Below are 14,166 nucleotides of genomic sequence, written 5' to 3' on the forward strand. Positions count from 1 at the left end.
GATTCACCAGGATTCTGCCTGGATTAGAGAGGGTGCAGAGATTTACAAGGATGCTGTCTGGATTAGAGAGGGTGCAGAGGAGATTCACCAGGACGCTGCCTGGATTAGAGAGGGTGCAAAGGGGATTCACCAGGATTCTGCCTGGATTAGAGAGGGTGCAGAGGAGATTCACCAGGACGCTGCCTGGATTAGACAGGGTGCAGAGGAGATTCACCAGGATGCTGCCTGGATTAGAGAGGGTGCAGAGGAGATTCACCAGGATGCTGCCTGGATTAGAGAGGGTGCAGGGGAGATTCACCGGGATGCTGCCTGGATTAGAGAGGGTGCAGGGGAGATTCACCGGGATGCTGCCTGGATTAGAGAGGGTGCAGGGGAGATTCACCGAGATGCTGCCTGGATTAGAGAGGGTGCAGGGGAGATTCACCAGGACGCTGCCTGGATTAGAGAGGGTGCAGAGGAGATTCACCAGGATGCTGTCTGGATTAGAGAGGGTGCAGAGGAGATTCATCAGGATGCTGCCTGGATTAGAGAGGGTGCAGAGGAGATTCACGAGGATGCTGCCTGGATTAGAGAGGGTGCAGGGGAGATTCACCGGGATGCTGCCTGGATTAGAGAGGGTGCAGGGGAGATTCACCAGGGACGCTGCCTGGATTAGAGAGGGTGCAGAGGAGATTCACCAGGATGTTGTCTGGATTAGAGAGGGTGCAGAGGAGATTCACCGGGACACTGCCTGGATTAGAGAGGGTGCAGAGGAGATTCACCGGGACGCTGCCTGGATTAGAGAGGGTGCAGAGGAGATTCACCAGGACGCTGCCTGGATTAGAGAGGGTGCAGAGGAGATTCACCAGGATGCTGCCTGGATTAGAGAGGGTGCAGAGGAGATTCACCAGGACGCTGCCTGGATTAGAGAGGGTGCAAAGGGGATTCACCAGGATTCTGCCTGGATTAGAGACGGTGCAGAGATTTACCAGGATGCTGTCTGGATTAGAGAGGGTGCAGAGGAGATTCACCAGGACGCTGCCTGTATTAGACAGGGTGCAGAGGAGATTCACCAGGATGCTGCCTGGATTAGAGAGGGTGCAGAGGAGATTCACCAGGATGCTGCCTGGATTAGAGAGGGTGCAGAGGAGATTCACCAGGACACTGCCTGGATTAGAGAGGCTGCAGAGGAGATTCACCAGGATGCTGTCTGGATTAGAGAGGGTGTAGAGGAGATTCACCAGGATGCTGCCTGGATTAGAGAGGGTGCAGAGGAGATTCACCAGGATGCTGTCTGGATTAGAGAATATGTTTTATGAGGAGAAATTGAGTGAGCTCGGGCTTTTCTCTTTGGAGCGAAGGAGGATGAGAGGTGACTTGATAGAGGTGTACAAGATGATAAGTGACGTAGATCGAGTGGACAGTTGAGACTTTTTCTGGAGGGAGGGTGGAAATGGCTAACACGAGGGGCATAATTTCTTGGTGATTGGACGTAAGTATAAGGGGGATATCAGAGGTGGTTTACTTTACACAGAGAGTGGTGGGTGTGTGGAACGCCCTGATGGCAGGTACATCAGGGATTTTTAAGAAACTCTCAGATAGACACCTGGATGACAGGAAAATGGAGAGAGGGTTAGATTGAGATTAGAGTAGGTTAATATTTTGGCACCACATCGAGGGTCGAAGGACCTGTACGGTATTGTAATGTTTGAACATAGAACCTGTGTTAAAAACCTCCCTCTGACATCCCCCCCCCCCACCTATACCTTCTTCCGATCACCAAGAAATTATGCCCCCCTCTTTATTAGTCATTTTCACCCTCCATCGGGAAAATGTCTCTGGCTGTCCAGCCTTAAAAATACTCCCCCTTGTATTAGACATTCCCACCCCCACCCCAGCCTATTGAGCTGGAAGGGGTACAGAGAGAGATTTTGGAGGGTGCTGCCGGCTCTCGAGGGCGAGAGTTACAGTAAGGGGGATAGGTAGCGTAGGATTTTGATCCTTGGAGGGTAGACGACCGAGAGATGACTTTGCAGGTGCATAGTAAATTATGAGCGCCATAGTGAAGCTGGACAGGGATCTTCCAAAGGGAGCACAGTTTTCAGGAGAGAAGGGGCAAGGTCTAAAAAGGGACTCGAGGAGATGGTTTTCACACAGAGGATGGAGAGAATACGGAATAGACCGAGCTGCTGGAGGAAGAATCCTGTGCAGGTAGATTAACAGCATTCAAAAGGCCTTTCCATGGACGGGGATTTAAGGATTAAAGATGATCTTTGTCACAAGTACGTCAACCGGAGAGTGAGATGTGTCGCTGGCGTCAGCGAGGATTGTGCAGACAAGGCATAGCATGGCTACGAGTTGTGGCAAAGATCATCTTTAATCTTTGAACCTCTCCCTATCGAAAGGCTTTTGGACTGTGGGAGGAAACTGGAGTGCACGCGGGAGGTCGCGTGGCCGGGGGGAGGGGTGGGGAACACACAAGCTCCTTACTGACAGCAGGGGGAATGAAACCTCGATCGGTGATTGCTGGCCACGGGAAATGTTGGCATGGACCAGCTGGGCCATCTTGTATGACCAAGTCCCTTTGCTTCCTTTCACAGAGAAGGATCCCACAGCGACTTGAAAAGGATTTTTCTCCACAAGCGTTAAGAGCAATGTTTCAGTAACTTGTAATCACTCAAAATAAATAAATTTCTTAATCCATCGGTGTCATGGTGTATCTCCAGACCCAAGCACAGGATCACACAGAGACCCGGAAGGGTTAAACAAAAATAGGAATTTTATTACCCAGAGAGACAAATAAGTTCTTGGATAACAAGGTCTAAGGCATTTAACAAGGTTCCACATGGTAGGCTTATTCAGAAAGTCAGAAGGCATGGGATCCAGGGAAGTTTGGCCAGGTGGATTCAGAATTGTCTTGCCTGCCGAAGGCAGAGGGTGGTGGTGGAGGGAGTACATTTAGACTGGAGGAATGTGACTAGTGGTGTCCCACAAGGATCTGGTCTGGGACCTCTACTTTTCGTGATTTTTATTAACGACCTGGATGTGGGGGTAGAAGGGTGTGTTGGCAAGTTTGCAGACGACACAAAGGTTGGTGCTGTTGTAGATAGTGTAGAGGATTGTCGAAGATTGCAGAGAGGCATCGACAGGATGCAGAAGTGGGCTGAGAAATGGCAGATGGTGTTCAACCCGGAGAAGTGTGAGGTGGTACACTCTGGAAGGACAAACTCCAAGGCAGAGTACAAAGTAAATGGCAGGATACTTGGTAGTGTGCAGGAGCAGAGGGATCTCGTGGTACATGTCCACGGATCCCTGAAAGTTGCCTCACAGGTAGATAGGGTAGTTAAGAAAGCTTATGGGGTGTTAGGTTTCATAAGTCGAGGGATAGAGTTTAAGAGTTGCGATGTAATGATGCAGCTCTATAAAACTCTGGTTAGGCCACACTTGGAGTACTGTGTCCAGTTCTGGTCGCCTCACTATAGGAAGGATGTGGAAGCATTGGAAAGGGTACAGAGGAGATTTACCAGGATGCTGCCTGGTTTAGAGAGTATGCATTATGATCAGAGATTAAGGGAGCTAGGGCTTTACTCTTTGGAGAGAAGGAGGATGAGAGGAGATGTGATAGAGGTGTACAAGATAATAAGAGGAATAGATAGAGTAGATAGCCAGCACCTCTTCCCCAGGGCACCACTGCTCAATACAAGAGGACATGGCTTTAAGGTAAGGGGTGGGAAGTTCAAGGGGGATATTAGAGGAAGGTTTTTTACTCAGAGAGTGGTTGGTGCGTGGAATGCACTGCCTGAGTCAGTGGTGGAGGCAGATACACTAGTGAAGTTTAAGAGACTACTAGACAAGTATATGGAGGAATTTAAGGTGGGGGGTTATATAGGAGGCAGGGTTTGAAGGTCAGCACAACATTGTGGGCCGAAGGGCCTGTACTCAGCTGTACTATTCTATCTTCTATGTTCTATGACTCGACGCTACTGACGTTACTACTGCTGAGGTCTATCTAAGTCTCCCTGCAGTCTCTCTGTTTCCTTAACACTACCCGCTCCTCCACCTATCTTTGCATCATTGGCAAATTTAGCCACAAATCCATTAATACCATTGTCCAAACAATTGACATACGTTGTGAAAAGCAGCGGTCCCAATACCGACCCCCTGTGGAACTCCGCTGGTAACCGGCAGCCAGCCAGAACAGGATCGCTTGATTCCCACTCTCTGTTTTCTGCCGACCAGCCATGCTCCACCCACTCTAGTAACTTCCCTGTAATTCCATGGGCTCTTATCTTGCTAAGCAGCCTCGTGTGCGGCACCTTGTTAAAAGCCTTCTGAAAATCCAAGTACACCACATCTACTACATCTCCTTTGTCTACCCTGCTTGTAATTTCCTCAAAGAATTGCAGTCGGTTTGTCAGGCAGGATTTTCCTTTCTGGAAACCATGCTGGCTTTGACCTATCTTGTCCTGTGCCTCCAGGTACTCTGTAATCTCATCCCTAACAATTGATTCCAATAACTTCCCAGCAACTGATGTCAGACTAACAGATCTATAGTTTCCTTTCTGCTGACTCCCACCCTTCTTAAATAGCAGAGTAACATTTGCAACTTTCCACTCATCCAGTACAATGCCAGGATCTATTGATTCTTGAAATATCACTGTTAATGCCTCCGCAATCTCTCCAGCTACTTCCTTCAGAACCCGAGGGTGCATTCCATCAGGTCCAGGAGATTTATCCACCCTCAGACCATTAAGCTTCCCGAGCACCTTTTCAGTCGTAATTTTCACTGCACAAACTTCACTTCCCTGACGCTCTTGAATGTCCGGTATACTGCAGATGTCTTCCACTGTGAAGACTGATGAAAAATATGCATTCAGTTCCTCTACACGAGGAATTCTGCAGATGCTGGAAATTCAAGCAACACACATCAAAGTTGCTGGTGAACGCAGCAGGCCAGGCAGCATCTCTAGGAAGAGGTACAGTCGAGTTTTCGGGCCGAGACCCTTCGTCAGGACTAACTGAAGGAAGAGTTAGTAAGAGATTTGAAAGTGGGAGAGGGAGGGGGAGATCCGAAATGACAGGAGAAGACAGGAGGGGGAGGGATGGAGCCAAGAGCTGGACAGGTGATAGGCAAAAGGGATACGAGAGGGTCATGGGACAGGAGGCCCAGGGAGAAGGAAACGGGAGAGGGTGGGACCCAGAGGAATGGCAAGGGGTATAGTCAGAGGGACAGAGGGAGAAAAAAGAGAGAGAGAGATAGAATGTGTGTATATAAATAAATAACGGATGGGGTACGAGGGGGAGGTGGGGCCTTAGCGGAAGTTAGAGAAGTCGATGTTCATGCCAGCAGGTTGGAGGCTACCCAGACGGAATATAAGGTGTTGTTCCTCCAACCTGAGTGTGGCTTCATCTTTACAGCAGAGACCTCCTCTACTTGTAATTTACTTATTTTCTTTTATTGTAGTTTTCTAGTAATGTACTTATTTATTTTATCATTATAGTAATTTTTAAAAATACTTTGCACAATACTGCTGTCACAAAACAACAAATTTCATATTGGACAGGACAATGATGATGAATCTAATTTTAATTCTAGAGTTTGCAGTGCACAATTACACAAAGACTGAAAGAGTGAGACACACAGAGACACAGAGACACAGAGACAGAGACCAGAGACACTCATAGAGACACAAGAGAGATAGAGATACTCAGAAAGACAGGGAGACAATCAGAGTGACACAAAGACACTCAGAGAAAGACACACACAACAAACGACACATAGACAGCAAGATGGGGAGACACATTAGGGCTAGAGAGACACAAAGACAGAGAGACATGGAGACACTCAGAGAGACACAGAGACACAGCAAAAGACGGAGAGAGACACAAACACACAGTGGGAGACAGAGTGGGACGTACAGGTGGGAAGATGTAGTCTCTCTCTACTTCAGAGTCAGCAATTCCTCTCTCACATTAACAATTTCCCTTCAAGCACACAGCGTATGGGTTCCAACATATTAAGACACACACACAGTCAGTCTCTCTCTCTCTCTCTCTCAGAAACATACACACCACCCCTCCTTGCTCTCCCACATCCCTACGCAATGTCAAATACTGCTTCCATTAGGTGCTTTGCTGTGTTGGAATCAGTTGGTTTTGAGTTCAACTAATAAAGTTTGCATTAGGACGAAAATTGAAGTTACCAACATTTTTAAGGCTTATATTTTCACAACCTGTGGTGTGTGTCTCCACCTGCTGGTAGCAAAGTAGTATAGCAGACACTACGGTTATATGACACGCACGCTGTTTTAATTCTCCTTTTGCCTGTCCCAGGGATGTGGCCTTACCTCAGAGTCAGAGTGTCAGTCTGCACAAGTCACTATCTTGTCTTTGAGGTTTCACATCATCTGCACCCGTTCCTTTGCTTAAACTTTAAAATGCACGACCGCAAGGCACCTCATTCTTAAAACTCCCAAGAGAGCCCAGGGATCAAATGAAGTTCAGGAAGGGCGCGAGAGGTTTATCTCGGCCGGATTGGTGTTGGTGAAGGAGGGGTTAAACTCGGTTCCAGTACGGATCTGGAGAGACACTGGAGTTTGTCAGTCATTGATCTTAAAGAGTGTATTAGACTTTAGTTCAGAGACCTAGACTACGGAGGTCAGGGTGATAAAAGGCATTGGGAAAGGAACTGAAACAGTACCTTTGCACCAGATACACCTAAAAAGCAACTTGGTCTCCGGACCGGTCACGACAGGGGTGAGGCCCGAATTACCGATGGAAGACGTGGAGGTCTTACTCGGTAATGGCCTCGCCGGCGGAGAGGTTTACCCAGCAGTAAGATTGACAAGCCAGCCTGCCAGGACTGAAGACCCGCCCATGGACTCACAGGTTCATCCCGTTTGCGCCGTGAATGGGCGCATGTCCAGAAAGGCTGCCGAAGTGAAAAAAAATTTAGCTGAGACGTTTCTACCAGCCTTGTACCAGGAGGGGTTAGAAAGTGAGAAGAAGGGGCGTAGTGAAACGGAAGTTGAGGTAGACTTATCATTAGCAAGGAAGGAGATTATACTGGCACAGGAGCGAGACGAGGATCTGATGGTCTTGACGGAGACAGCTCTCTCCGAAGCAGAATTGAAAAGGGAGCCAGTGGGCTATTATGTGAAGAAGGGAGTGCTAATGAGGAAATGGAGACCAAGTACCGTGCTCGCAGATGAGGAATGGGGGGTGATAATGCCGAAAATTTATGGGGCTGAGATTCTTAACCTGGCCCACAAGATACCCCTCGGTGGACACTTTGGGTGAGGAAAACAGTCAAAGAGTTTGACTGGCCGCACGGGAGGAAGGATGCTATTGACTAGTATAGACGTGAACTAACACAGTTACAGGCTATTGATATGTTAACAGCTTGCCACAGACCTAGTCGGTGCTGTCAGGAAAATTAATGAGGCTAGGGTGCCACCTGATCAGGGGAAAACCCATTTTGGAAAGATAAGCATGGTGCCGACCAGATGGGGAAGTCTATTGTTTTGGCCAGCTTTGCTGATAAGGTCTCTCCCTTAACCCCCGAACAGAGCGAGCCGCTGAAGAAGGTAATTAACCGGCACGTACACGTTTGTCCGGATGTCCCGGGGCGATGCCAAGAGACGGTACATGGTGTTGTGGTCACATCAGGTCAGCCTAGTAAGCAGCACCCCTATCGGATGATTAATTCAGTGACAAAAGGGCGAAAGAACGCAGAAGCGTGTATTGACGATTTAGTGGTCTGGAGTGACACGTGGAAGGAGCACATTGTGGCAGTAGAGAAACTGTTTAAACGGTTGTTTGAAGCCAGCCTGACAGTGAAACTCGCAAAAAGTGAATTCGACCACGCGAAGGTCACTTATCTGGGATTTGTGGTGGGACAGGGGCAGCTGGCTCCGATGCAGGTTAAGGTGCGGGCTATCTCCGAAGTCCCCACCCCGACAGACAAGAGAGTCCTGAGAAGGTTCTTGGGGATGGTGGGGTACTATCGGAAGTTTTGCAAAAACTTTGTGGATATTACCCTCCCTCTTACTAAGCTCTTGCCAAAGAATGCTAAGTTTGTGTGGGACGACCTGTGTTATATTCGTCCGGGACGGAAACCACTGAGAATTTACACTGATCACAACCCATTAGTGTTTTTGGCCACTACGAAGGATAAAAACAAAAGGTTGCTAAATTGGAGCCTGGTCTTAGAGGATATTAAAATAACACATATAAAAGGCACGTAAAATGTGATTGCTGACTGTCTGTCAAGGTGTTGACAACTTAAAGTTCTCTGTATTAGCCGAATAGCTGATGACCCTGTATATTAGTATGCACCCCGGTAAAAATTCTTTGAAGGATAGGGGTGTGACGAAAAACCAAGTTGTCAGAAGATTGATGCTAATGAGAGAGAGATAAGTGAGACAATGAAGTAACATTCAAAATGCTAATAAGAGAGAAGAGAGAGATTAACGAGAAAGAAACACATTTCAGAATATTGACAGACCGGTTGCTTTGATTCTGAACTGTTTGAAGTTTGATGGACAGGCGATACCCCAGCAGGGGGATAAAAAGGAACAGGTTTGCTAAGGCACGACAGACCCCACGAGATCACGAGATAACGAGACCCTGGAAGAGCGGTGTGCCCCCACAAATGGTGGGAGTTGGAGGTCTGGTTCGAGGGAACCGACCATAGACTGACAGGGTGACAAGGGACGATCGGCGGGAAACTGGTGTGTGTGTCCGCCCTTGCCTGGGTGCCGGGTTCACCGCAGATTTGCATATCTCTCTCTCTCTCCCCAACGGCACAACAGCGATTACTGCGAACTGTACCAGCTGAACTGAACTCTGCGTCACTTGAGACTGATCATTTTACCCCTGGACTGCGATAGAGATTGGTTGATTCCTATTACCCTAGTTCTGTGCACATGTGTGTTTTATCATTGCTAACCTGTTGCATTTATATCCTTACGATTAGAGTACCGTGTTACTTATTTCTTTAATAAAACTTTATCAATTTCCGGTAATCCAGACTCCAACTAGTGGTCCATTTCTGCTGGTTTGGCAACCCAGTTACGGGGTACGTAACAAGTGATACTGCATCTCGTTCCGATTCTTTTTTAGTTTGGCACCACATCCCGGACCTGACCCAGCACACTTTGGTGCTCTGTCTGCGCCGTCAGCAGCAGAAACACAGGCAGTCAGGGTTCCTCAAGCCTCACTTTCATCCATTCAATTCAATCCTCAACAGTTTCGGCAGAAGGCCCACCGTGGAAGCAGATGGCTCACTCCCGCTACAAGGGGCATTGATATGTAAGCAATACATTTCAATTACTGTCAATCTCAGAAAGTGAATAAGTAAAGAGATGACTGAGAAGGGAGATAACAGTCTCGGATTAAATGGATTTGGGGTGGTGGGGGCAGCAGATATAGCATTGCCGGACAACGATTGGGAGGGCACGGTAGTTTAGCAGTTAGTGAAACGCTATTTCATGACCAGCGTCACACGTTCAATTCCCGCCGACTCTGTCAGTTTCCCCAACGACCATCTGGATTTCTCCCTTAATAGCAAAGACCTGTGGGGTTAATAAGTTAATTGGTCACGGGGATGTAATTTGACGGCGCGGGCCGGTCGGATCTTTTGCCGTGTTGTATCTCTCAATACAGATAATTTATAGAATTACTGATATTCATTTAAAGAATTTTTGGAAACATCGTAATTAAGCCCCCACTGAATTCAGTCTTCCCACTTTTCCCACCTCCCCCATATTCCACAAACTCACCGACCTCACCCACCCTTGACAAGTGCCTTTCAAAAGCAAAAATGCTCGGATACAGGAAATCTGAAAATAAGCATCGGGTTCGGTCACATCTCTGGAGAAATGACCATTCATTACCAGCGTCACTGACTCCCAACGTTCCCGCGCTCCAAGACACCACCCTCGCTTAAACACGCATCGTATTCCCCAGTGACATGTCGACAGTTTAACTGAAGAAAGAATTGGACAATGAGATCGACAGAAGTTTATAGGTATTTATGAAGTATTTTATTTGTTTACTTAAGCAACAACAAAGCAATGGCCTGGATCCATCCAACCAGACGCTGGGGTTTGGGAGCTCCGGCTGAAAGCGGGACACCAGCACGGGGCAGCTCACAACTCGACGTCGCTCTTCAGCAAGGGCTTGACTGAGGACAGCTTGTCATTCCAGTTGAAAGCGCAATAGTTGGGCCATTCGTTACCCTCGAAAGTGATGCGTCGCTCACCGCATAGGTTGGCGTGCTGGAACAGAATCCACACGCCTGCCTTCACCTTATGGGAAGAGACGAGGTTTACGAAGCCGGCTCTCCTCAGATCATTCGTCGTTTCCCTAATGCTGCAGCTTATGCCGTAAAAGTTGACGTGCTCGTACAGAACGATCTCCGGGTTCTTCAAATCCTCCTTCACCAGCCGCAAAGAGAGAATTTTCTGATCCAGATCGCCCAGACTTGCGTGGTCTCCGGGACCGAGCACCTTGAACGCCCCCGTGAAGTTTTCGCAGGCGTACGCCACCCAGTGCTGGCCGATTACTCTGATCGAGCGGGCAGTATAACCGAAGTTCCGAACAGTAAGGTCGGGAACGTTGTCCACAAAGTCCTTGTCCTTCCCGGTAAAGTCAGGGTTTTCGTAGAGAGTGATTTTACTCATCTTGATACAGCGGTGAGTGCCGTCCACGAGTTTACAGAGGCGCAGCTGAAGCGAGAGTTGTTCCCCGGGTTAAATCTGCTCAGTGTTCGGTCAAACGACCAACAACAGCCATCAGCCAATCACGCTTTAGAGGAGCGGCCCCCTTTGGGAGCGGGCACGTCTGAGAGGCAAAGTTGTTGTTTCGAAGGGTTGTTGAAACTTGGGTGATATCCAATTCCTGTAGCTGGATTGTCAGGGCGGTGCGAGATCAAGGAATTCGGGCAGACTGCTGGAGGTGGGGCCGATCCTTAAGAAGATGTGGACTGCTCAGAACATCAGCGACCAGAGTTTTAACGAGATGCTGGGGTTCCACCGAAGATGCAGGCAGGCGGATATGTCTGACCAAAGGGGAAAGGGTGAGGGAGACAGACAATGCAGAGTTCTCCCGTGTCCGTTTCACTTAGCAACAACGCTTCCCCCTTGGGTACTGCTGAGGTTGGGTGGTAACCTGTGAGGGAAAAAGAACAACGTATTGTGTTCAGTGAAATTGAGGTTATGACCAGCTCTGAGGTTAGCGGGGAAGGCGCAGGTCAGGAAGGGGTTGGGGGAGAAAAGACATTCTGTAGCCGCACGAGAGATGGCAAGTTGAAGTTTCCCACCCGGATTTCTTTTTATAGTAGAAAACATATATATAAACCAGGTTAATTAATACTAAAGATGTAATGGTATAAAGATGGGGAAATAAAGCTATTCGAGATAGAATTGTGGCTGACCTGGGCGCTGGAAAGCGAAAGAAACGCAGCAAACTATGGGAAACTGAAGATATAAATTGTTAAAAGTGAAATTAGTCGGGAGTATCTCTACCCTACTTACTTGAGAACCTCCAGGTGAAACTCCTGGAGGAGAGACGATAATGATAAAAGAGCTGTTGAAGCTGCAGCTACAACTAGCAGCATTTGTAACGAGACAATATCGTCAGATACGAATGTCCAAGATCTGTACCGGGTAACCGGTAATTAGTTCTGTTTTGAGCTACTCAAACCAGAGCGGGAACAAAGTGTTCCATGTTTGATTAGATAGGGCATGAAGTGAAAAGATGAAGATCACGACGGAGAGGGAAATGGATCAGCCATGATGAAATAAATGACAGTGCAGAGCAACTTCTGCACTCAATACTTTGTTTCTTGAAGGCCAATGTGCCAAAAGCTTTCTTTATGTCCAGATGCCACTTTGCAGGAATCTTGGCGGTCGCTTTGTAAGTCTTGCCCTGGATTTCCCTTCACCTCACACTTGTCTGCATTAACTTTCATTTGCCATTGTTAGACCATTTTCCCAGCTGCTCCAGATCCTGCTGCAAGGTTCGATAGTCCTCCTCGTTGTCCACTGTGCCCCAGATCTTGCTACGGCTGCAAATTCATCTGGTTTAGCAATTTTTATTGACTTTTATTGACGGTGCCGATGCTTTGCAGTAGTTCAACTAAGCTAAAAATGTTTTGTTGATGGTTTTAATCTGTGCTCAGTGTCTGAGGCTTCTCCACTCAGTGTCCAACCATAATCAGCCAGGAATGATGGATGCCAGTTGCCCTGATACTGTTTCTCCGCGACCAAAGCTTTCAAAAGGCTTATCACTGACAGCACCGACATTTGCAGGGAAGAAGTCCAAATGGTGTTACATAGAAACATAGAAAATAGGTGCAGGAGTAGGTCATTCGGCCCTTCGAGCCTGCACCGCCATTCAGTATGATCATGGCTGATCATCCAACTCAGAACCCTGCACCAGCCTTCCCTCCATACCCCCTGATCCCTTTAGCCACAATGGCCATATCTAACTCCCTCTTAAATATAGCCAATGAACCGGCCTCAACTGTTTCCTCTGACAGAGAATTCCACAGATTCACCACTCTCTGTGTGAAGAAGTTTTTCCTAATCTCAGTCCTGAAAGGTTTCCCCTTTATCCTCAAACTGTGACCCCTCGTTCTGGACTTCCCCAACATCGGGAACAATCTTCCTGCATCTAGCCTGTCCAATCCCTTTAGGATTTTATGCGTTTCAATCAGTTCCCCCCTCAATCTTCTAAATTCCAACGTGTACAAGCCCAGTTCATCCAGTCTTTCTTCATATGAAAGTCCTGCCATCCCAGGAATCAATCTGGTGAACCTTCTTTGTACTCCCTCTATGGCAAGGATGTCTTTCCTCAGATTAGGGGACCAAAACTGCACACAATACTCCAGGTGTGGTCTCACCAAGGCCTTGTACAACTGCAGTAGTACCTCCCTGCTCCTGTACTCGAATCCTCTTGCTCCCAATGCCAGCATACCATTCGCCTTTTTCACCGCCTGCTGTACCTGCATGCCCACTTTCAATGACTGGTGTACAATGACACCCAGGTCTCGTTGCACCTCCCCTTTTCCTAATCGGCCACCATTCAGATAATAATCTGTTTTCCTATTTTTGCCACCAAAGTGGATAACTTCACATTTATCCACATTAAATTGCATCTGCCATGGATTTGCCCACTCACCTAACCTATCCAAGTCACCCTGCATCCTCTTAGCATCCTCCTCACAGCTAACACTGCCGCCCAGCTTCGTGTCATCCGCAAACTTGGAGATGCTGCATTTAATTCCCTCATCCAAGTCATTAATATATATTGTAAACAACTGGGGTCCCAGCACTGAGCCTTGCGGTACCTCACTAGTCACTGCCTGTCATTCTGAAAAGGTCCAGTTTATTCCCACTCTTTGCTTCCTGTCTGCTAACCAATTCTCTATCCACATCAATACCTTACCCCCAATACCGTGTGCTTTAAGTTTGCACACTGATCTCTTGTGTGGGATCTTGTGAAAAGCCTTTTGAAAATCCAAATATACCACATCCACTGGCTCTCCCCTATCCACTCTACTAGCTACATCCTCAAAAAATTCTATGAGATTCGTCAGACATGATTTTCCTTTCACAAATCCATGCTGACTTTGTCCGATGATTTCACCGCTTTCCAATTGTGCTGTTATCACATCTTTGATAACTGACTCCAGCAGTTTCCCCACCACTGACGTTAGGCTAACCGGTCTATAATTCCCCGGTTTCTCTCTCCGTCCTTTTTAAAAATATCACTCGGGATGTTTTTGAAGCTTGGCTGTCGTCATTGCTGCAATACACGTCTTTACTTCTAGACTTTGCCTGCAGTTTTCCTTCACATTAGCATCTTCTATTTGAGCACTACAGTACAAAACAGGCCATTTGGCCCATCTAGACCTTGCCAAGCTATTTTTCTGCCCAGTCGCACTGACCTGTACTGGACATTACCCCTTCCACACATGTGGTTATCCAAATCTCTTATCAATCTTGAAATTGAACTTCTGCTGGCAACTCATTCCACACACACTCACCATACTCTCAGTGAAGATGTTCCCTTAAACATTTCACCTTTCACACTTAGGGAGTTTCTGCTGCTGGCCACATATTGCTCGTCATCCAGTTTCCAATCTCCACGTGTCCATCGGACATCTCACATACGCGATAA

At 47.6% G+C, this 14,166-nt stretch overlaps 1 protein-coding gene across 1 annotated transcript; it reads right to left on the minus strand.

Annotated features, from left to right (window-relative positions):
- Nucleotides 1-10,130: 10,130 nt before the first annotated feature.
- LOC140208144 (epidermal differentiation-specific protein-like) lies at nt 10,131-10,664 on the minus strand. The gene has a single exon (XM_072276626.1). The coding sequence runs from the start codon at nt 10,662-10,664 to the stop codon at nt 10,131-10,133; it is 534 nt and encodes a 177-aa protein (XP_072132727.1).
- Between the last annotated feature and the right edge of the window lie 3,502 nt (nt 10,665-14,166).

This window comes from Mobula birostris, chromosome 13, assembly GCF_030028105.1.
Source record: "Mobula birostris isolate sMobBir1 chromosome 13, sMobBir1.hap1, whole genome shotgun sequence".
NCBI lineage: Eukaryota > Metazoa > Chordata > Chondrichthyes > Myliobatiformes > Myliobatidae > Mobula > Mobula birostris.

Bases quoted from the DNA above. Each gene is read 5' to 3' on its own strand.
- LOC140208144 (XM_072276626.1), bottom strand. From the start codon at position 10,664: ATGAGTAAAATCACTCTCTACGAAAACCCTGACTTTACCGGGAAGGAC.